The sequence below is a fragment of the Ascaphus truei genome, chromosome 13 (genome assembly GCF_040206685.1).
Source record: "Ascaphus truei isolate aAscTru1 chromosome 13, aAscTru1.hap1, whole genome shotgun sequence".
Taxonomy (NCBI): Eukaryota; Metazoa; Chordata; class Amphibia; order Anura; family Ascaphidae; genus Ascaphus; species Ascaphus truei.
In genome coordinates, this window is record NC_134495.1 from 50,795,860 (window position 1) to 50,820,755 (window position 24,896).

Below are 24,896 nucleotides of genomic sequence, written 5' to 3' on the forward strand. Positions count from 1 at the left end.
TTGGGAGCGACGTTCTGATCTTACCCAAGATTACCCGGCATTTAAAGCAGAGTTCCAACAAGTATTCGATTCCCCCGCTCGTCGGGAGATGGCATCTGTTTCTCTTTTCCAGATCACTCAGGGACGGCGAATGGTGACACAGTATGCTGTGGAATTCCGGACTCTAGCAGCCGAGACTAACTGGGGACAAGAGGCTCTTGTCTCCGTATTCTGGCAAGGCCTGGCAGATCCCATGAAGGATGAACTCTCTCACCAATCCAGGCCAGATCAATTGGAGGTCCTCCTTGATTTGGCCGTCCGAGTGGATCAACGTATCCAGGTACGCTGCTCAGAACGTCAGCACACTCGCTTCCATAACTTTCAAGTTCCGTTCTCCAGTACTCCCAGCAGCATTCCTGTTCCCCCAAGTGCTACCACACCTCTTCGTCCTGCACTGGAGTTGCCAGAGCCAATGCAATTGGGGATACAATGCATCCGCACACCGATACGGCAATTCCGCCACGCCGGAGGATTGTGTTTCTACTGCGGATCCATGGAGCATCTGGTTCGGGAGTGTCCACTGCGTCTGGGAAACGGGAACACCCAGTGAGTACAGAGGGGCTTTCTCTGGGTGTAATGTCTCCACATCCCCTTCATAAAGGTGAACTCCCTAAGAAACTTACATTTCCAGTCTCCCTTTCAGGCGATAAGTTCAAGACTTCTACCGCCGCTTTCATTGACTCAGGAGCTGGAGGAAACTTTGTGGACCTTGAATTCGCCAGGTTAAACCGCATACCGCTCGTGAGGAAGAAGGTTCCCATCGCACTCGTCGGTATCGATGGACATCCTCTAACCCCGGCCCACATCTCCTTAGAGACGGCTCCCTTGCTTCTGTCCTCACATCTGCACAAGGAGATCTTAGTTCTCGATGCCATTTATGCTCCTGGGATACCCATCACCCTTGGTCTTCCTTGGCTACAGCTTAACAATCCTCTCATTGACTGGACTTCCTCTGCTCCCATCTCCTGGAGGCCGAGGTCAGGCGAGATTCATCAACTGCTGGCCAATACCTCTGTTCCCGAAGTTATTCTACCTTCTGTTTACCACCAATTCCGGGACGTTTTCAATAAGGTACAGTCAGACCTTTTGCTGCCACATAGGACTTACGATTGTCCGATCGATCTGGTTCCAGGTTACTCCCTACCCAAGTCCAAGACCTACCCCTTGTCGTTACAAGAATCTCACGCTATGGATGAATATATCCAGGAGAATCTCAAGAAAGGCTTTATTCGTCACTCTAATTCCCCAGCAGGGGTTGGGTTTTTCTTCGTCAAGAAAAAGGACGGGTCGTTGAGGCCTTGCCTCGATTACATGGGTTTGAACCACATAACTATCAAAAATCGTTACCCCCTTCCCCTTATTACCGAACTATTCGATAAATTACAGGGGGCCAAGATTTTTTCCAAGTTGGATCTACGTGGTGCCTATAACCTGGTGCGCATCAGGAAGGGGGATGAATGGAAAACGGCCTTCAACACGCGTAGTGGACACTACGAGTATCTTGTGATGCCTTTCGGCTTATGTAATGCTCCCGCTGTCTTCCAGGATTTCATCAACGACGTCTTTCGTAAGGTACTCAATATTTTTGTTATAGTATACTTGGATGATATCCTGATTTTTTCCAAAGATCTCCAGGACCATATACGCCACACCTCCTACGTCCTTTCCCGTCTCCGTGAACACCATTTGAACGCCAAACTGGAGAAGTGCACCTTTCATCAGACCTCTACTCCATTCTTGGGGTACATCATTTCCGATGAGGGGTTTATGATGGACTCCGGTAAACTTCAAGCAGTCACTGAATGGCCAAGACCCAATTCTCTCAAGGCCATACAATGTTTTTTAGGGTTCGCTAATTAATATCGTAAGTTTATACAGAGTTTTTCTACCATTGTGGCACCCCTCACTGCGCTCACCAAAAAAGAAGCTGATCCTTCTGCTTGGTCATCAGAGGCCATCTCCGCCTTCGAGACACTCAAGGAAGCTTTTATATCCACACCTATTCTCCGTCATCCCAACATTGAACTTCCCTTCGTCCAGGAGGTCGACGCTTCTGATTGCGACGCTGGAGCCGTTCTTTCTCAGAGACCCACACCTCACGATAAGTTACATCCCTGTGCATATTTTTCCAAGAAATTCTCATCCGCCGAGAGGAACTACTGTATGACGTGGGTAACAGGGAACTTCTGGCCGTGAAGATGGCTCTTCAAGAGTGAAGACCCCTGCTGGAGGGGTCGAAAGAGCCGTTTACTATTCTCACGGACCACAAGAACCTTCTTTACATAGAAAACGCTCGATGCCTTGGTCCACGACAGGCTCGTTAGGCTCTTTTTTTTTCTCTATTCGATTTTCACCTTTCCTATATCCCCGGGACCAAGAACGTAAAGGCAGACGCACTCTCCCGAATACATTCTTCTGAAGAGAGACCAGAGGAACCTTTGGAGACTATCCTTCCACAAGAGAGGATTCTCGCCACGTCTTCTTTCAAGAATCTTGACAAGAGTTTGCACTCCCAGAGACGCATTCCCAAGGACTTGGTCGTTCCCGACAACAAACTCTTCGTACCTTCCAAATTTGTTCCAGAGGTCCTGTCTTGGGGTCACTCCTCTAAATCTGCAGGTCATCCAGGTTTTAAGAAGACTACTGATCTCATTCGTTGGAATTTCTGGTGGCCAAGGATGTCTCAAGATATTCTGGAGTTTACCCGCGCCTGCCCCACGTGCGCTCAAAGCAAGACTCTACGTCAAAATCCTCAGGGTTTTCTGTTACCTCTTCCAGTTCCCGACCGCCCCTGGTCCCACTTTTCGATGGACTTCATTGTGGAGTTGCCCAGGTCCAGAGGAATGAACACTGGTGTCGTGGACAGGTTCTCGAAGATGTCCCATTTTATCCCACTTAAAGGATTACCCACCTCCCACGCTCTTGCTGATATCTTTACGGAGCAGATTTTCCGGATTCATGGGATCCCTTCGTCCATTGTTTCTGACAGAGGTTCTCAGTTCGTATCCAAATTTTGGAGAGCTTTCACGAAGAGATTGGGCATCTCTTCTTCTTTCTCTTCTGCCTATCATCCTCAGTCCAATGGACAAACGGAGAGAATCAATCAATCCCTGGAGAAGTACCTGAGATGTTTCATATCCGATTTCCAGGATGATTGGGCTCAACTCCTTTCTTGGGCAGAGTATGCCGTCAATTCTGCCAAAAACGAGGCCACCCGGGAGTCGCCCTTCTTTATAAATTATGGGTTCCACCCTCCATTTTTTCCCATCCCCAACATCCCTTCTGGAGTACCAGCCGTAGATGAACGCATTTTTCCCTCCAAACCGCATGGTCCAGGATTCAGTCTACCCTTCTCGACTCCTCCCGCAGATCGAAACTACAGGCCGATCGTCGTCGTCGTCGTCGTTCGGCACCCAGTTACAAACCAGGGGATTTGGTATGGCTCTCCTCTAAGAATATCCACCTCAAGGTACCATCTCCTAAACTGGCACCTAAGTTCCTGGGTCCCTTCCCTATTTGTGAACAAATCAATCCCGTGGCATACCGGCTCCAACTACCACCCAGTATGAAGATTCCCAATGTCTTTCATGTGTCCCTCTTAAAACCATTCATCTCCAGTCACTTCTTTCCGGATCAGACTCGTAAACCGGACCCCATTACTGTACAAAATAACGAGGAAAACAAAGTTCACTCTCTTTTGGATTCTCGCCTATCCAGGGGCCAGCTCCAGTTCTTGGTGCAGTGGAAGGGCTTTGGCCCTGAAGAGAGATCCTGGGTACCTTTAAAGGACATTCATGCCCCGGCCCTTCTTAAATCCTTCAGGAAGTTTCCAGAGAAACCGTTCATGGACCGTCCTGAGGCCGTTCCTGAAGAGGGGGGTACTATCAGGAATCGGCGTCCTCCCCGCTCCCCACACAGAGCACTCTCTCCCCTCAGGGAGTCCCTGGACACACAAAACAATCCTGCCTTACCGACCTCTGCGGCTCCCCTCCCCTGCCGCCATCGCAGGATCACTCCCCTCGGCGATTCCTCTGGTCAGCGCCGGGCTTGCCCATGCCCTCCCGTGCGCACACCTACACCATCCACTGGCTCGGTCCACGCGTGTACACACGTTACGGAGCACGCTCATTCTGCACACTCTTTTTCCCATCCCCTGGACCTCAGGCACAACCCCCGCACACCACACGAGCATAGTCAGGTTACCAACAAGACTCACCTGGCCTTCCTGTCCCGCCTCCGTTCCTAATTGGACCTTTCTGCTTTATCTAGCTCCTCTCTGCTCTCAGTCTTTGCTCGACATAGTCTCTGTATGGAAGTACTTCTGGATTCTCTCAGTGGTTTCACAGGTTCTGACGCGGCTTGTATGACTACCCCCTCTGGCTCCCGATCTCGGCACTCCTTGGACAACGCTCACTCTGGTAACCCCTTGAACACGGCTTGGACTATGACCGATCTCCGCTCTCCACTCCCTGACCTCGGCAAGGCATTCTTCACTCTATCTCTACAACCGGTACCGGCAAGTATTGTCTACCTTACTACACCTGGCCTGGCAACACTTTATACCACACTCCGGACACGCTCCCTTTGCTGCGGGTGCGTGTATTACCACTTCCCCCTTCAGCTCAGGGGACAGGTCTGGTCTGCGGGCAGCAATGGCGTAACAAGAAGGGGGGACACTGCGTAGCCACCTGTAGAGGAGCGGGAAGATTCTGTGCACAGGAAGTGCCGTGAGCGGGCTCATGGGGGGGAAGCAGGGAAGAGCCAAAGCCCCGCCCCCGGCATCCTCCACCAATCCCCATTGGCACGACATATTCACGTAAGAAACCCAACCCCCTGGCATCTGAAAATACTCACCGGCCGGGCTGCCGCATCCTCGCGTCCTCCTCCTCACTGCCTCCGCTGCCGGGGGCGGGGCTTAATGCCAGGACGCAGGGGATTGGCCAAGGTTGGAAAATGCCGGGGGGGGCGGGACATTGTACAATGCCGGGCCGCATACTCCAATCAGCAAGACCCAGTTTCTACACAAGCCCAACCCCTGGCATTAAAAAGAAATACTTACCAGCCAGGCTGCTGCAGTCTCCTCCTCCGCGCCGCCGCAGACTCACGCACTGCCGGCGACAATAAAAATAAATGGGAACACATTCAGGAAAATCCTGGACATTTCCGGGACACACAGGAAACCGGGACAGCTCTCAAAAAAACGGCATTGTCCCGGCAAAAAGGGGACGTCTGGTCACCCTATCTATCACGGGGCACTGCTTGTTGCTTTTATTGCCGTTTCTCCTCCTCTCCAAGAGGCTATGGGCAGGCTGGAGCCCGTCGCCTCAGAGATCTGAGAGCGAGGTTCCCCATCCGAGCGCCCCAGCAGCTGGAGAAGGCCGCGTCCACAGCCACAGAGGGAGACCGGGCGTCCGGAGCAGGGAGTGCACAGTCTGGGTTCAGGGGCCGTGAAGCAGGGAGATCCATTAAGGGGGCCAAGGGGGAAGTGGGGTTGGGGGGGGCAGCGGGGGCAGAGGGGCGGACCAGCATTGGGCATGGGGGGACGCGAACGGGGTGAAAGGTGAAGGGGCGCCAGGGGCGAGGGGAGCTCTCCAAGCCCGGGTACCTTTTCAGTAGTTTCAGGGGCTTCGTAGACCCGTCCATGCCTCCACTCCGCCCACACGGACCCTGCTCCCAGGCCAGGTTGTATGGCGGTCATCCAGGCTGTCCGTGCATTGGTTGCAACGCTAGGGGGGGAATCCCATACTCCTCCCCGGCTGGGGCCCTCTGCGTGGCTATTCTTTCCAAGGCTCTCTGCATCTTCGGCTGCTGTTGCTGGTTCCTGGAATCCTCCGCATCCTCAGGGGTGATGTCGTCCTCTGCTTGAGGCAGGCCCAGTCCTCTCAGGAATCATGTGCAGTCTTCAGGATATGATAAGGTATGGAATTTTCCCCCTTTGTGAACCACGATCTTGAAGGGGAAACCCCACCTGTATTTTATGTTGTTGTCCTTCAGTTTCTGGGTCAGGGGCTTCAGTTCCCTTCTTCTATCTATCGTGCTCTTGGATAGATCACTATATATTTCCAGCCTTGAATTTTGGAACTGCACATTACCCCTTTCCCTGCTGGCATTCAGGATTTTTTCTTTTGTTAGGTAGTGATGCAGTTTAATTATAACATCCCCTGCCCTTTTAGGATCTGTAGACTTGGGTTCTAGGGCTCTATGAGCCCGGTCCATCTCCAGTTTATCTGGCGTGAGCTCCGGGACCAGATCAGAGAAAAGGTCAACCAGGTAGGGTCGCAGCATCTCAGTTTCTACCACCTCCGGTATGTATCTGACCCGGATTTTCTGCCGGCGATCTCGGTTTCCTTGCTCCTCGGCGTGCTCCCTGAGTGCTCTAATTTCGAATTGCATTCTATTAGTTTCATCCTCCACCGAAGAATTAGCCTGCTCCAGGATGTCCACTTTGCTTTTTATAGTGTCTGCTCGTTCAGACAGTCGGTTCATATCTGCTCTTAAGGTATGTACCGCTTTTGACAAGTCATCTTGGAAGCTCTGGCGCATCTTGGAAAATAGGGCATCAAGATACTCTTTATTTCTTTATTTACTCCTTCTGGTTCCCGATCGGCTGCACCGCCAGGGTTTTCCCGCGTGCTGGTCTCGTCGCCATCTTGGGACAGGCCGCAGCTCCCTGCTGTCCTCTGGCTCAGCGGAAAATAGTTAGAGACGCTCTGCTGAGCTGTTTTTTTCAGCCGATGAGACATGCCTGAGACCTTCCCCTACACTTTTCTTGCGATTGGTAAGGAATTGGTTTCCGATTACCGCTGTTTTGGCACTCTATACAGCGGGGGGCTCGGGAGCTCTCCCTTTAGGTATCCATAGGCGGTGACGTCACCGGAAGTCTCCCGCAGGGGTGGATTTTTGGTGTTTGAACTTGACGAACTTTACCACCGGAACATCGAGCCCTTTTGTGATCTGGCCTATGTGGTGGCATCCACGCTCCCTTCTACCCCTCTTTCCAGCTCCCCCAGTGAAGTTTGGATTTATTGTGATCCAATTTTATGTAAGTGTTATTTCATGCATATTATAAATATGAATTATTTTTTAAATTTATACTAATGTTGTGTTTTCTCTTCTCTTTTTGCACCCTGCTATATATGTATATATTCGGTTGCTTGCCCCGCTGATCACGGGAGAGTGAGGAGCTGCAGAGAGACTTAATTTCACACTTTTTGGGATATACAAGAACTTTTGGGACCACGCGCACTTAATACCATGCTTTTAAGTGGACATGTTTAAAGTATAATAGTAGATGAAAACACAAAAGAAAGTGCTTTGGCGCTACAATCCCTTAAAATAGGGATACAGCAAATAATAAAACTAAATAGAAAATATAACAGAACACAATGTATACGGGGCAACCAGGAACACTAGCAGAACAATACCAGAGAAAGCACAAAGAACATATACAGACCAGCGACCAAAAGAGTCCAATAAGTCCCAAATAAAGTCCAACAAATGAAGGGGGAGAGAATCCAGATGGTCCAATCACTAGAAGATCTCCAATCCAGGGGTCCGTAGCATAGGGACAAAGACAAAAAAAATCATAGTGTAACTCGTAATATTAAAATTGAACAAACAACACAAACACATAACAAGAGACATAACACTTAACACAGAAGCTGAAAATAAAATAACTATTTATTAAAACAAAGGAGCCTGCTGCAGCGGGTCATCAAGGGGTTAAAACCCAAAACCCTACTTACAGCAGGACCGGAGTATTTGCGCGTGTGTAACCAAGTACACTGGCGACACACTTTATTCGAGCACGGCTAGTCCTACGAATTCGGGTATACCCGGGTGTATTGAGGTTTGTGACTGTTTTCTGCCCGAGTGCATTGCGTTATTTTCCAGGCAGGGATTGAAGCATTTTATTCCCGCTGGCTGCAATACTGCACAGTATATATATATATATACTGCATTAAAATTCATGAATTTATGCCATCTGGTAGACACGCGAAGCATTGCAGCCTATTAAATCCTAATCATTATCATTTAACAGATCAGCCGCCCGTCAGCCAGGCATGAACCCAGGCTGGGAAGGCAAACGCAACGGGGCTTGTCAGAGGTGAGGAGCGGCGCATTCCAGGTATCTGCCAGGTACATACTGGGTATTTGCTCGAATAAAGTGTGTCGGTGCAGTATAAGAAGATGCCGGTAGCAGTGAGGGTCCTCGTGGGCTCCCTGATGTATGGTATGCGTCCCGTTTCCATCTGGCTTCGGTGAACTCTCCAAGATGGATGCAGGGGAAGGGGAAAGAACACACAACTGCACACGTCCAATGCAGCCTCTCTCGCGATAGCACGATGACGCTGTATCCTGCTTCACTGGTCTCACACGTTCTCACAACCAGCTCTTCTCCAAGGCGCCGTGACATCTGACCCTACGCGTTTCGTGAATGACGTCACTTCCTCAGGGGTGCATGTGCAGTTGTGTGTGCTTTCCCCTTCCCCTGCAACCATCTTGGAGAATTCACCGAAGCCGGAGGGAAACGGGACGCATACCATACATCGGGGAGCCCACGAGGACCCTCACTGCTACCGGCATCTGCTTATACTTGGTTACACACATGCAAATACTCCGGTCCTGCTGTAAGTAGGGTTTTGGGTTTTAACCCCTTGATGACCCGCTGCAGCAGGCTCCTTTGTTTTAATAAATAGTTATTTTATTTTCAGCTTCTGTGTTAAGTGTTATGTCTCTTGTTATGTGTTTTGTGTTGTTTGTTCAATTTTAATATTATGAGTTACACTATGATTTTTTTTTGTCTTTGTCCCTATGCTACGGACCCCTGGATTGGAGATCTTCTAGTGATTGGACCATCTGGATTCTCTCCCCCTTCATTTGTTGAACTTTATTTGGGACTTATTGGACTCTTTTGGGCGCCGGTCTGTATATGTTCATAATAGTAGATGAAGTTTAAAAAGGAAGGTCGAAAAGAAGTGGAAAAGTGGACAATACCTAATGGTTCTAATTCCTGCATTTGATCTACGCTGGAAAGGAGGATATCATCCCAGACTGCACATCTCAGCACTTAACGATTGCTGTGATGCCACCTTTATTTTTTATATTTGTTGTAACCTCACTTATTTTCAAATTATGCACTTCCTTCCACCAGCCTCATCATGTCTCTAACTCTATTCATATATCTCCATCTCTCCTTTCTTCCCAACTACTCAGTTCACATGAACTCCTTTCTTACCTGCGCTCTCTGACACACCACAGCTATATCCATTGCACTAAAACACACCCCTACAAATCATTATCACACATTCTCTTTCTATCCATGCTTCTCCTCCTTGCTTCTGGGGATATCTCTCCCAATCCTGGTCCCTGTCTTATTTCTACTGTACATGCTCTCGTCCTCACCTCCCACATGCAACTTCTACTCCTTCTGGTGTCAACCCCTCCAACCTTATTCCCATCCCCTGCCACCCTCCCTCCTCTCTCCCATTCTCTCACATTCTCTTGTGCCCTTTGGAATGCCCTTTGGAATGCTTGCTCCCTTGTCCTTGACAAAGAACTACTGTTCGAAACGCGTAGGAGGTTGCTTTCCTCCGTTTGTTGGATGTTTTCACATCAATAAATATTTATTTTTGTTATCCTGGGACCCACTTCATTGGACTGTGCGCCAGTTTTCCTCTTTTCTCTATGGCCACTACCTAGACCTGGTTTTCACTAAAAACTTTTCTCTCGCCGATTTCTCAATTTCTCCTTTTCCTCTCTCTGACCATCACCTCATCTCATTTTCTCTCTCTCGCTTCTCCGCCTCTCCATCTAGCCCTCATTTTTGCAGAAACAAGCGTTCTATTAACCTACCAGCTTTTGATTACACTTTACGCTCCTGCCTCTCCTCTCTCAGTTCTGCTTCAGACACTGACAACCTGGTCAGGAACTACAACTCTGCCTTATCCTCCTCTCTTGATCTACATGCCCCTCTTTCTCTCTGCCATCCTCGCTCTTCTAACCCCAGACCCTGGCTAAACTCCCACACACGCATGCTGCGTTCCTCCACTCGCTCCTCTGGAGGAAATCTCATACGCTTGCAGGCTTCCTTTACTACAAATTTATGCTGTCCTGTTTCAACTCGGCCCTCTCTCAGGCTAAACAAACCTACTTTTCATCACTAATCAACACACACAAGTCTAACCCACGCCTACTCTTTTTTGTCTTTGACTCTCTACTCAGACCACCCTCAGCTGCATCTTCTTCTTCCTCCATCTCACCTCAGGACTTCGCTGACTTTTTAAAGGAAAAGGTGGAATCCATACGTCAGAACGTCCCAATAGTTGCCTCCTCCCATACCACACCGCTGTGTAACTCTCCTCCTGCCTTTCTTGACTCTTTTTCAGCTATCTCGGAGGAGGATGTGTCACAGCGGATCTCCTCTTTTCCCTCTACCACCTGCCCTCTTGATCCCATTCCCTCCCATCTCCTAAAACCTCTTGCTCCTTCTAAAATCCCTATGCTCACACAGATTTTTAACTCTTCCCTCTACTCTGGTACCTTTCCATCCTCCTTCAAGTATACAACAGTTATACCATTACTCAAAAACAGCATCTTGACCCTACCTGCCCTTCTAACTATCGACCTGTCTCCCTCCTGCCTTTTGCCTCCAAACTCCTTGAACATCTTGTATTCTCTCGATTGCTACACTTTCTCAACACCTATTCTCTTCTAGACCCTCTACAATCTGGCTTCTGCACTGCTCACTCTACTGAAACAGCCCTCACTAAAATAACTGACGACCTCGATGCTGCCAAAGACAGAGGTCATTACACTCTGCTCATATTACTCTCTTTGTGCAGGTTACTTCCTGCCTTTTAAACCTTTAGTCTCTCAGGAGTGCTGTCTTAATTGGTGCCAGGTGCAGCAAGCTCACAGAGTGAAACTTAACCTCCTGCATACCGGAACCTATCCACTCCGCTAGCTCTTTAATCCATAAGGACAGTGACTGTCACATATCTTCCCATCCAGCATAACATTGTCCTGTGGAGCTCCCGTGCACCATTCCTGTGCACCAGCATTTTAGTCGTAAACATCCGACGTCCCTCCCTTTTCTTTCTGGACTTCCAATTGAAGAATGTTTCCTTTTGGGTAATTACCAGGCCTTCTGTGCCTGCAGACTGGTACTTCGCTACCTCTTTGTCTTGTGTCAGTTTGGCTCTCTTTTGTGAAGGAAGTAACTCCGCGTCAGCGGTGATGGCCTTTGGACCTTCCTCCATTAGTGTACCTTCAGCATTTGAGACTAGAGACCAGTCATTCACTACAAGTCCTATGTTTGGTTCTACACCATTTAGCTTTAGTATTTCAGCTTGGACGGGATTCTCATTAACACCAAGTGCACCCCATGGTGCATCTCTATTACAGTCAGCAGACTCATAGGATTGGGTCTTTCTTTCTTGATTCCTTAACTTACTCTGACGGGAGTATCGTTGTACAATCCGTGAGGTCTTTCTCGGTTTACGATCACGGACACACTTCTGTCCCATTTGCAACTGCTTCTTTACAGTGGCTGCCCTCATGGCAATGAATCTACTTTGGGTCCCACGGGCACTGCAGTCATACCGGAGCGCATCACTTGTTCCGGCGGTTCAAACTTTGTGATCTTGTTTTACAGTTGAGTGATGTCCCCAGCTTTCACTGTACCCTTGTCTCCGTGGGCATTAGGTTCTTTAGGATACGGACGCTTGGGCTGGGTCAATACCTTTTCCTGTAGTGGAGACACCTATGCATTACTGTTCCTCATAGCTTCCTTTTGTCTTGACTCTACTGCCATCTTTTCCTTGGACTGCTTCAGTGTTCCAAGTGTCTGTCTTAGGGTTGTAACCTTTTTCTCCAATTTCAGCTGAGAAACCTCCTGCTGGGCAGCATTAGAGTCCAACGTTGCATCCTGCTCAGTCTTTATAGCCCCGAGCTCCTCCTCCAGGTCACCCTTTTGTATCTCTGCCATCTTGCGGCCAGTGCAGTCAGAATCCAGGTCCCTCCTCAGGTCTTGAAGCTGTCCTTCTGCATTTCTGCTTTCACACATTGCAGCTGCTAGTTCAGCTTCTTTATCGTTGTGTCGCGATTCCACATCTCCTAGAAGACTCAGAGCAAGGCTTAAATCTGTTTATTTTAATCTGTGTTGGTTGCGCTGTGAGTGTTGTGATTGTGTGTGTGTTGTGTCTGTGTTGGTTGTGATTGAGTGTGTGTATTGTTTGAGTGTGTGTGATGTGATTGAGTGTGTGTGTTGTGTTGGTTGTGATGCTGTGTGTGTTTGTTGTGATTGTGTGTGTATTGTGTCTGTGTTGGTTGTGATTGAGTATGTGTTGTGTGCTCACCCTGTGCTCATGCTTGGAGAGTTTGTGATGTCACCACTCTCAGAGACAGCATGGATGCAGCCTAATTTTGCAAGCGCAAGCTGTTGTAAGTATTTAGACATATTTCTATTTACATTGTATACCGTTTAATAAAGGTTTTTTTTTTTTCATGTGACTTTGATTCCACTAGAAATTTCATGGATGAAAAGGGGGGTTCGGCATAAAAAGTTTGCTCACCCCTGCATTACAGTATTAATAAAGTATAGTTTAATACATTCCCAAATCTCTGCGTATGGGGAATAGAATAAGAAAGATGTACTTGTATTCCTATCAGCCTTATTCCCCTTACACTATCTTTTGGGACTTAGTCTGGACTCTGAGAGTCCCCCCACAACCTTATCTACGGTTGGGGACACCCACAACCAATACAGGTTCTGGATCACCTGGGCACTAACTGGGGTACCCCCCTTAACCTAGGGACCCCGTCAGCTATAGGGACACTTATTCATCCCTGTGCCCCATTCACCTTTCTGGGCTTTGCTGAAGCAGGGTGCCCTGGCGTTGAGTCATGCTTGCATTTTCAAGGGGAGATATTGCCGGGACAATGTGCCTACATGTATCCGAGAATTTTTTTAAAATAAAATGCAATTATAAATCTTGGTGGCGTGCAGGCCAATATTTAATATTGTCTCGATCTTTTACAGAACAAGATGGCTAAGAACAGCCAGTCGGGTCAAAATAAGAAAAATAAATAAAAGAAGATTATAAACTTGAAAGAAGAGACGACTTGTATTTCTGTATTACTTTTTTATTTGATTCTCTCTTAAAAAATAAACATTTGATTTTTTTAGAAATGCCTTTTGGTGTGTTCACGTTTTACTCTTTAACAGTAAATTAAATAAAGTTACAGAAGTACTGTAAATAAACTACTACGGTCATTTGTGTTTAAACAGTATAAACAGCATAAATATGCACTACATTAAATGTGCTTAAGGATACACTGTAAGGCAATAAACACATTGAGTATCTATGTGATAACCTACTGTACAGTATACCAATAGACCAAATACTGTAAGTGTCCTTCCGCTCAACCTAATAATCATTAGTGTGTATTATAAAGGAAGCAAGAGAGAAACTCCTTATAAAAGCACCATAGGGCGCGTGAAATGCGTGGAAGGAGAGTTAATTCACTGTTAGTTCCTGTTTTTTTATGTAGGTTAAATAAACTGTTTTTATTTTCATTTTCCTGGTGAGCTTTCCTATTTTTTCACCTTGTGGAGCAGCTGTTATTTTGATCTTTTTTTTGTTCCTGTATTATAAATGAGTAATAAAGCTGAGGTGCAAATGAAAAATTGGTCAATATAGAGCACATACTGTAAATGTTTCCCCAAGATGGGAAATAAAAAAAGGTTTCTGTATAATTGCACTCATTCAGCTGCGTGCACAGAATATAGGGAAGAATCAGTGGTCTGCGAGTGTAATACTCAAGACAGCTATTGGTAACCACACTCCCAATGTACTAAAAAAAAAAAAAAAAAAATTATTAACATATATTCAAAAATTGGTGAAATATATACAAGGTGTGTATAAAATCCCCTTTGGTGGATATAGGTTCAAATTGGATGCAATAATTCCATGTGTACCTGGATACAACAACCATCTACAGGATGTGCAGTAGTGCGTTAGCAATATTATAGAGATACTGTACAAGCTAGCCAGTGATGATAATAACCCATAGATATATGCAGGAATTGTAAAGTGCCCTCAGTGTAGACAGCGTTTTACAAAAGGTGTGTATTTGTATAACTCTGTGCCCAGGACATACTTGAAAACGAGAGGTAACTCTCAATGTATTAATTCCTGGTAAAGCATTTTTATAAATAAAAAAATAAAAATATATATTGGTATAGTTAGAATATACTGTATGTACAGTATGAGGTGTTGGATGACCCTAAACTGCTAACAGAAGACAAGGAGAAAATATCGGTTGTACGTACAGTAACAATAACATTGATTCATCACAGATAGACATTTTTTAATCTAAAAAAAACGCAGCTTTGACAGCTGCTTTAACGCAAGTGTTGGCATTAATTAGCAGCATAATCGTACATAGCATTTTTTTGCCACCCCGAATTGTATTAACTTCCCTGTTCTTATTAATGATATTTTTTTCATGTAAGTATGGAATTGTTATAAATTGTACAACAAACTTTCTGTATCCAGCGTCTAGGACAATTATCCGCAATCATTCAGCTACGGCCGTTTCACCGCCGGTACATTTTGCCGCCAGGACAGGTCGCCACCGCAGGTAATGTATACCTTAACCCCTTCCCGATAAAGCCAGAACCTTAACCTAAACACCTTAAACTTTACTATAATAACTCTAAACTTAACCGTTTACCCTAAAAAATGTAACCTTAACCCCTTACCCTCAAAACCTTAACCCCTAATCCTAATGCTAATTGTCCTAGATGCAACACATGCAGGATAAAACGGCCACAGCTAAATGGCCCAACCAAGGCTCCCTCTGTGAATGAACGTATATCCATCCCATGGGCGTCAACGGGATGCAAGAGACAAACCTTTTCAAGTGAAAAATAAACTTCAGAACAAGGAGGAGTGCACTGAAACCAGAAAGGGGGAAATTAGGGTTAAGAGAACATTTGTCTGCATTGTAAGGGTAGTGGATTCATGGAACCGCCTCCCAGCAGATATATGGCACCATGCACTTTTTGGATACCTGTTTCTTAGGTGCTGCCACATTACACATACTAAGCAGTCTTTAACATTGCGGTGCTGGAAGACATGTTACAGCCTATGCATGTCAATGTGCTGTGGGTGGTCTTCCAGTGCCGAAAGGCAGGAGACTGCTTATTAAACATGGGCCATAATATCCTGAGGTATCTCTTTGGCCGGTTCTATAATATGTCGCACGCTATGCCGGGCGCGCGGCAGCTTTAGTTGGCTGAGATTAGTCAGCCATTCTATAATGGTGCCGCACGCGTGCACGGCAGGGAGTGTGGAACTGGCCGACAGGGGGGAAGATGGAGAAAATAAAGAATTTGCACCGCTACCGCCGCTGAAATGTATGTATATGTGTGTATATGTGTGTGTGTATGTGTGTATATGTGTGTATGTGTGTATGTATGTGTGTGTGTGTATGTACGTATGTGTGTGTGTATGTATGTACAATGTTAATAAAAAAAATGATTAAAGTATTAATTTATTTATTTCAAAACATATTTAAACACATACATACACACACATATACATACACCTACATACAGTACCTCACACGCGCGCACGCACGGCCGCACACAGTATATAACGAGCCTAAGACACCCGACTAACTTTATTCATCCCATAGGCCCATTTTATGGGCATTCAGGAATTCCTTCCCTGTGTTTCTCATATCTTAGTCCAGGAATGGTACTATTATATCAGAATCCTATACCGGGTTTCGATGGACTACAAAACATTTACAGTAGTTTGCTAGAGTTGATGGTATCCGGAGGTGCAAACAGAGCAAGAACGAAGGGATCAGACTAGTATTCTCCATCCATGCCCCAGACGGGGTCAGCTACAGTAGTGGCATTCAGAGGGAGAAATACCAGAGGGTTTATTCTATGTATATTGAATGTATACACTCAAATGCAAAACACGTTAGTTTTATATATATATAAATATATAAATATATATATATATATATATATATATATATATATATATATATATATATATAAACCACACGATACCGTTTGAAGCACGAGATCAGGAGACAGCACTCTGGAAAGTTTGATCACCAGTTTTTGTATTGAAAAAGACACATAAACCGACGTTTCGGTCCCCCAGTGGGACCTTTCTCAAGGTGGTGAGAAGGTCCCACTGGGGGATTAAAACGTCGGTTTATGTGTCTTTTTCAATACAAAAACTGGTGATCAAACTTACCAGAGTGCTGTCTCCTGATCTCTTGCTTCAAACGGTATTGTATGGTTTATTATTGCTTTATGGGACAAGCACCCAATTTTTTCTACTTGCAAGTGGAGTGCCGGCTGCTTCTGTGGATTATATATATATATATATATATATATATATATATATATATATATATATATATAGACAGAAAAAGAGAGAGAGCGCACGCCCCATAGCATAATACTGCATAAAATTTATTAAAACAAGGAAGGGGATGGGGGGTAGGGGGGGGTAGGAATCGCACTTACAGGATGCAAATAGTTAAAAGACAATTTGTGATAATATCACCACCATCCGGTTCTGGATACTGGAACACGTCTCCGTGGACTCCTTCAGGGCTGCCAGACACGATAACCAGAGATCAGATGATGAAGGCTCCGTTCGCTCTCTGCACAGAGTCCAAGGCTCCAGCTCACACTTTCAATGGCCGCCGTCGTGATGACGTGATCGCGCTCTCAGTACCCTAACGCGTTTCGTCACCTGACCGGTAACTTTCTCAAAGGGCTGATCAGGTGACGAAACGCGTTAGGGTACTGAGAGCGCGATCACGTCATCACGACGACGCCGCGCACGCGCAGCAGCCTACACCAAGCGCGGGAATACGATCGGCGGCCATTGAAAGTGTGAGCTGGAGCCTTGGACTCTGTGCAGAGAGCGAACGGAGCCTTCATCATCTGATCTCTGGTTATCGTGTCTGGCAGCCCTGAAGGAGTCCACGGAGACGTGTTCCAGTATCCAGAACCGGATGGTGGTGATATTATCACAAATTGTCTTTTAACTATTTGCATCCTGTAAGTGCGATTCCTACCCCCCCCCTACCCCCCATCCCCTTCCTTGTTTTAATAAATTTTATGCAGTATTATGCTATGGGGCGTGCGCTCTCTCTCTTTTTCTGTCTGTAGATATCTGTGGAGTTGGTTTACCCCATGTGAGAGCAGCCTAAAGACCCCTTTCAACATCAGAAACCTCATCATTATGGACTAATTATTGAAGGACTGGTTGGAGTTTTTTTTTTGTGTCTTTCTTTTTCTCTTTTTTCAGCACGTTTATGCACTGTTTTGTTTACTTTTATTGGTTGTGTTATAATAGAATGCACTTAGGTCACATTAGTTAAAGAGATATACTAATATTTTTAAACAATATTCACTTTACACAACTTTTTATTTATTAATTATAGTTATAATTATTTCAAATTATCACAGTTATATTTTTATTTTTTGGCGCCACACTTTTTTGTTTTATATATATATATATATATATATATATATATATATATATATATAAAACATCGCCCGAAGAAGAGATCAATGTATCTCGAACGCTCACACAAATAAAAGCATTTTGTTAGCCACAAAACAGTATCAACTATTTGGTTTGTATTATATATATATATACAGTGCTCGACAAACCCGGTCGCCAACTCTCCAGCTGCGATCGGATATTGGCTCGTGGCCAGTAGCTTTTCCCCTGCTCTGCAAAAACAAAATCCCCTGCTCGAAAAAAAAAAAAATCCCTCTGGCTGTGACGAGGCTTGGAGTTGCCAGGACTTCAAACCGCCCTTCCTTCTCTGCACGGGTAAGTAATGGGGGGGGTGGTTGGGGGTGCGCGCGTGCGTGCATCTGCTGCTCCTCCTCCTATATATCCTGTATAATTGTGTCACCTCCTGCTTACAAGACCTGCACTGATTCGGTCATGGAGAGGATTGTGGACAGATGCTTGAGGTGGGGGGGAATTTAACGCACTGTAATAAATATTTATATATACTGTACTGGTGTTTCTCCCTCCTTCCTCCGGCGCTCCCGCTGCCCGCGCGGCTCGGGTGCTTCACCCCCGCTCCCTCAGGTGCAGCCCGCGTGGGTCGGGTTTCACTCCCCCCTCCCTCCGGTGCTCCCGCTGCCCACGCGGCTCGCTTGTCACTCCCCCCTCCCTCCGGTGCTCCCGCTGCCCGCGCGGCTCGGGTGCTTCACCCCCCTCCCTCCGGTGCTCCCGCTGCCCGCGCAGCTCGGGTGCTTCACCCCCCTCCCTCCGGTGCTCCCGCTGCCCGCGCAGCTCGGGTGCTTCACCCCCCTCCCTCCGGTGCTCCCGCTGCCCGCGCAGCTCGGGTGCTTCACCCCCCTCCCTCCAGTGCTCCCGCTGCCCGCGCAGCTCGGGTGCTTCACCCCCCTCCCTCCGGTGCTCCCGCTGCCCGCGCAGCTCGGGTGCTTCACCCCCCTCCCTCCGTTGCTCCCGCTGCCTGTGCGGCTCGTGTGTCTCTCCCCCCTCCCTCTGGTGCCTGCGCGGCTCGTGTGTCCCTCCCCCCCATCCCTCCGGTGCCCGCGCGGCTCGGGTGTCTCTCTCCCCTCCCTCCGGTGCTCCCGCTGCCCAAGCGGGGTGGGAGGTAGTAGCAGTGTGTGTGTGTGTGTGTGTGTGTGTGTGTGTGTGTGTGTGTGTGTGTGTGTGTGTGTGTGTGTGTGTGACAGAGAGAGAGAGAGGGTATGGGACAGAGAGAGAGAGAGGGTATGGGACAGAGAGAGAGAGAGAGGGGTATGGGAGAGAGAGAGAGAGAGAGAGAGAGAGAGAGAGAGAGAGAGGGGGGTATGGGAGAGAGAGAGAGGGGGGGTATGGTAGAGAGAGAGAGAGAGGGGTATGGGAGAAAGAGAGAGGGGTATACGAGAGAGAGGGAGAGAGTGTATGGGAATGAGAGAGTGTGTGTATGGGTATGAGAGAGTGTGTGTATGGGTATGAGAGAGTGTGTATGTGTGTGTGTGTGTGTGTGTATGAGAGAGAGAGAACATGTAGGACACCAGAGGTACCCAGTCACCCCCCACCCAGTCAGTCAGTCATCCCCCCCACCCAGTCAGTCAAAAGTCAGTCACCCCCCCTCACCCAGTCAGTCAAAAGTCAGTCACCCCCCCACCCAGTCAGTCAAAAGTCAGTCATAGGGCCTCATGCAGTAAGCGTCGATTAAGTGAAATCGGCAAGTTTACCGATTAGTCATGTTAATGGCGATTTTTCCTCTCCGTATGCAGTAAGTGCCGAATACATTCAAAATGAACCCGAAAACAAATCCGCCCACTCTCACGATGATTATCCGATCACACACAGGTGTATCGGCGTGCGTGGCGGGGTGCTGATAGGTTGCCCAATCACAAATCTTGCTGAATCAGGCGAAACAAGCATGTATTGGATTGCGCGCCATATTTAAAGGCAACGTGTACTGCTAATCATTCTCTGTGTTGTTGGGAGTGAGAGAGAGAGAGAGACGCACAGAGCTGGCTGATTGAACATTTGCATATTGACGGAGAGACTTGTTGTGTATTGGGTGAGCTTTGTCCATTGTTGTTTTGTTTACATCTTTGTCTTGTTTTATATGTGGAAGTGTTTCGTGTGATTGGCTGTACATTAGTTGTCTGTTTTTTGTGAGTGCTGGAAGTATGCCCGCAAAGCGTGGGAAGAGTGATGCTGGTGGGAGTGGGAGTGCTACTCGTGCGAGTACGCGTCGGAGTGAACGTACTGTTCAGGGGAGTGATGTTGCTGGTGCACCGAGTGGTGTTGCTGGGAGTGGGAGTGGTGTTGCTGGGAGTGGGAGTGTTGTTGCTGGGAGTGGGAGTGCTGTTGCTGTGAGTGGGAGTGCTGTTGCTGTGAGTGGGAGTGTTGTTGCTGGGAGTGGGAGTGCTGTTGCTGGGAGTGGGAGTGCTGTTGCTAGGAGTGGGAGTGCTGGTGCTAGGAGTGGGAGTGCTGGTGCTAGGAGTGGGAGTGCTGGTGCTGTGAGTGCTGCTGGTGGCGCAGTTGCTGATGGGGTGGATGGTGGTGGCGTGCTTGCTGGTGGGCAGCTTTTGGAGGCTCTTCCATTGGAAGAAGGAGAGTCCAGTCAGCACCAGCCAAGCTCTGACCCTAAACCTGCTCGGAAGAAACGTGTGGAGAAGCCACGTAATCCTCGCTTCAATGACCAGGAAAATACAGCTCTTGTCACTGGCATTCTGGAGCACTATGACAGTATATATGGACATTTACTAGGTAAGTGTACCTTTACATTTATTATTCAAATACATGTGATCCTAGGTCATCTGAGTTTTGTTCATATGCAAATATGGGTTCAGAATATCTTTCTATGTTAATTAGTCTGGAAACACAGCTTTTTATCATGCCTTACAAGGACAACTAAACACAGGCGGTCAATTTGCCATAACTGCATACAATATGAATGCAACCTTGCTTACATGTATAGGTTTAGTAGTGAATGCTCATGTGCTTCACATATTACACATAAAACAGCATGTTTGCTATCTCTTGGAACAGCTAGCAGTGTAGGAAACTGGTGCTTCTATTATTAATCATTTACCTCATATATTTTATATGTTTTTCAAGGGCGGACAAGTTCAGCAAGCAGAAAAGAAATGTGGGACACAATAGTCATTGGTGTCAATGCGTGTGGGAATCATGTGAGGGACAAGCGGAATTGTCACAAGAGATTTGATGATATTAGGTCCAAATTGAAAAAGAAAATACAACACCAACGCGTGCATGCTACTGGCACTGGAGGTGGGCCGACACCACAACGTCTCATATTAAGTCCATTGGAGGAGCTGCTTCGGGCAAAATTACTTCCCGTCGTCGTGGAAGGCTTACCTGGTGACCGTGATATAGGAATTTACCCCTCACAATTTCCACCAGGTGAGAAATATTACTGTACTAGGCGTGTCGTTGCTTACAGTTATTTTGCATAGTTACACTGCTTTTTATACTGTCTTCACAATATAAGCATACCTGCATCTATATATGTATATGTCTGATTCTGTATATATATATATCTCAAAATAGACATATATGTTGTAGTCCTACTAAAAGCAGTAACTAATATAGCACGTGCCATTGTGTGCTCATTTACATGTGAATTCCCAAAATGCATTGCTGCAGTGGAAGCAATTGATGGTGGGCGAAGATGGGGAACAACAGGGTAGTACACATGTGTAACACATGTTAATCAGAAATTATTACTAACTACAGGTACAGAACATAAATATGTAGAATATTATTGTGTATTTTATTTAATTTACTCCGACAAACATGACATTACTGCCTATTTTAAGCATGCATCAAATATATTGCATGCAACGGCCTACAAACATCACTTGCACTAACACATCTATAGTTGTTTATGAAAAGGTCCATTTTTGCTTTAAGTCATATACAGACAGCATAATGAGGCACACGTATCATATTTTATGTCATTGTTTTCATAACTTAAAAACTGCACACGACTATTTAGCTCATCTACCATTGTGTTAAAGCAGCTGCAATTAATATCTCATCACAGCATACACTTCAACAGAGGGGGTGGGGTTCAGCACACACACTAATTACAGCCTCATTTTAGGGTCAACTTAGTTCACACCATTTTCACCTGTTTCAAGTAATTGAAAGGTGTGGCTGATTAGGCTTTTTGGGGAAGGGAATACCGTTCTTACAACCTGACTAGCACAACTGAAGTTAATCACACTCATTTGAAAGCTTCACTTTAGCTACTAAATGCCCCAACAACTCATTACTTATCAAACCGTACGTCACACATTAGTTCACTCATATCTATAGTTGAACTACTACTATCAACGACACATTATCACACACTGCATGTGTTGTCTTGTTTAGTCACAGCCACATTCATGTGTGCCACATCTTATATTAATGTACCACACATATCCTCTACCAAAAACAACACTTTTTGCAATATGACCACCTTCATGATAACCATTGTGAATGGTCATCTCATGATAGTTATGTACATTATGATACTGATATCACTACACAACATATGATTTTTATGTACAAATTTTATCTATTTATCCTCACGCATTACTGCAGGAACATAGTATGTTTTATGTTAGGGAACTCAAAAGTTCTAAGTACACAGGCATGTACATTGTTATTACAACTATTTATGTTCACTTTCACACACACATTTTGGGTTAAGGAAATGATGCTGTTAGGTACTCATAAATACAGAACATACAATAACTGTTTGTTCAATATTTACACATGTAAATGTAAAACTTATGTTATTGTTATATATAGTTGCCCCTGAAGGACATGTGTCACCTGAGACTGAACAAGTGTCTTCACCTGGGTCAGCCAGCTCAACACACCTAGAAGGTGAGTGTATCAGTTGGTGGCCATATACTGCACCGACACACTTTATTCGAGCAAATACCCGGTATGTACCTGGCAGATACCTGGAATGCGCCACTCCTAACCTCTGACAAGCCCCGTTGCATTTGCCTTCCCAGCCTGGGTTCATGCCTGGCTGATGGGCGGCTGATCTGTTAAATGATAATGATTAGGATTTAATAGGCTGCAATGCTTCGCGTGTCTACCAGATGGCATAAATTCATGAATTGTAATGCAGTTTATATATATATACTGTGCAGTATTGCAGCCAGCGGGAATAAAATGCTTCAATCCCTGCTTGGAAAATACCTCAATGCACTCGGGCAGAAAACAGTCACAAACCTCAATACACCCGGGTATACCCGAATTCGTGGGACTAGCCAAGCTCGAATAAAGTGTGTCGCAGTGTAATATGTGCTCTTCTATATGTTATGTTGTCATGTTCATTATTTGTTTTGCACATCTTCTTTAAATAGGATTACTTAGTGTCAGTGAAAATGAAGTGTAAGGCAACTTGTATTGTGTTAGTGATGTTAACTATCATGTAGGAGTTGTGAGTTTACAGCAAGTTTTCATTCACTCATATTTCATACTGAGTCCAAACATTATTCTTAAGTCAAGGTAGTTTTTAATGTGAGGTTATAAAACGTATGGAAACATGTTAGTTGTTACTTATGACACAGTACAATTACATAGTAACACAGCAGAGATTAACATGACATTTAATAATGTGTACATTTATTTGTAGAACATGATGAAGAGGATTTTGATGATGATGATGATGATGATGATGCCGCCGCCGCCGCCATAGACACACAAATACAAGCAAGTGACCATGAAGAGGTTCCAATTGAAACTGTTTTACCGCCAAAACGTCCAGCAAATACCACATATGATGCAATTGTAGCTTCTGAGGGAAAAATTGTGGAAGCAGAAAATCGTCGCCATTCTGACCTGATGACAGTGCTGGAAAGGATGATTGCACTGCAGGAAGAAACAGTTTCACAATTGGCACATCTCCACAGAGTCTTCATTGAAGTGCCTAAACAGTTGCAAAAAATCAACACCTCATTCGAAGCATTAGTTGTTCAGCAAACACAAGCTAATTACTGGAGAATGACTAATGTACCACAATTCAACACCTCACAGGCAGGATCTGTTCATGCAGGTCAGTTTTCACCACATTCATCTGATATTCATTCACCAGGCCCAAATGTTACCGGTCAAGTAGCAGACATTGCTGTGCAGGTTCCTGATGACATCCTACCGCTGCCATCTGTACAAATTCAGCAGCAGACACCTACAAAGGAGGCGACAAAAACAAAACAAGACACACATGAAACAGACCAACCATCACTTGTGCAGTGTCTACCAACTTGCTCACATGTGTCAGTGGGCACAAGCCCTGTCCGTGAACAGTCACTACCCAAAAGCCCTGTAGGTGAGTCACTGCCCAAAAGCCCTGTAGGTGAGTCACTGCCCAAAAGCCCTGTAGGTGAATCGCTGCCCAAAAGCCCTGTAGGTGAATCGCTGCCCAAAAGCCCTGTAGGTGAATCACTGCCCAAAAGCCCTGTAGGTGAATCACTGCCCAAAAGCCCTGTAGGTGAGTCACTGGCCACAAGCCCTGCCCGTGAAGTGCCAGAGGCCACTCAAAGTGGCTCTGTTGTGCCTAAAGTTGGTGGCAAAAGAAAAAGGAAAATTCAAGAGACAACAAGCAGGCCTGTTACTCGCTCGCAAAAGGAACAAAAAAAATAAATGTTATAATTCAGAAAATATGTCTTTGGCCTTGTTTTGTTGACTTCAGATTATCTAATTACTATTGTATGTATGCTGAAGACTGTGTTGTTTCCAAACTTTCAAGTATGTTCTTGTACACGTGAAGTTTTGGAAATGTTAACACTCCTAATTAATGAATAGTGTTATAAATATTTATGTTTTAATCGTCTGTTCAGTAATGGTCCACCAGGAGCCAGTTGCTAAGTTTAGAGAAGCTGCCATTGACTTTGCAGCAAAACATTGCATTTGGGTGTGTTAATTGATGTAATCATTGCATGTGCATATTATTTTCATGCAATTATAAAAGCACCTATTTAACTGCAAACATCTTTCTTGTACGTGTACAGCAGGATTTTGTGTTAAATATTACTTACCTTTGGTGGCCATTGTAATGTTGTCCTTTAATCATTTATGTGTTCTTGTTTCAAGAAAATCTCTGAATTGATACTAATATATATGTAGTATGTATTGATATATGCACACACACACACACAGACACACACTGTGTGTGTGTGTGTGTGTGTGTGTATATATAGTACTATCTAAACTGGTATAGATGTATTTACAAAAAACATACACTTCATGCTTCCTTGTGAAAACACACTATTTTAATAATACAGGCCT

General features: G+C 45.8%; 1 protein-coding gene across 1 annotated transcript; it reads left to right on the forward strand.

The window, feature by feature from the left end:
- Positions 1-6,780: 6,780 nt before the first annotated feature.
- On the forward strand, positions 6,781-24,255 carry LOC142464663 (uncharacterized). The gene is made up of 5 exons (XM_075568022.1): positions 6,781-6,890; positions 20,818-21,005; positions 22,404-22,481; positions 23,245-23,964; positions 24,073-24,255. The coding sequence occupies exons 1-5, from the start codon at positions 6,781-6,783 to the stop codon at positions 24,249-24,251; spliced, it is 1,275 nt and encodes a 424-aa protein (XP_075424137.1). The 3' UTR covers positions 24,252-24,255.
- The last annotated feature ends 641 nt before the right edge of the window (positions 24,256-24,896 follow it).

What these genes read in the sequence shown, in the direction of transcription:
- LOC142464663 (XM_075568022.1), top strand. Translation starts at nt 6,781, where the DNA reads ATGCCTGAGACCTTCCCCTACACTTTTCTTGCGATTGGTAAGGAATTG. An exon ending in CAGCTCAACACACCTAGAAG is followed by an intron (nt 22,482 to 23,244) that starts GTGAGTGTATCA and finishes ATTTATTTGTAG; the next exon opens with AACATGATGAAGAGGATTTT. An exon ending in ACTGCCCAAAAGCCCTGTAG is followed by an intron (nt 23,965 to 24,072) that starts GTGAGTCACTGC and finishes AAAGCCCTGTAG; the next exon opens with GTGAATCACTGCCCAAAAGC.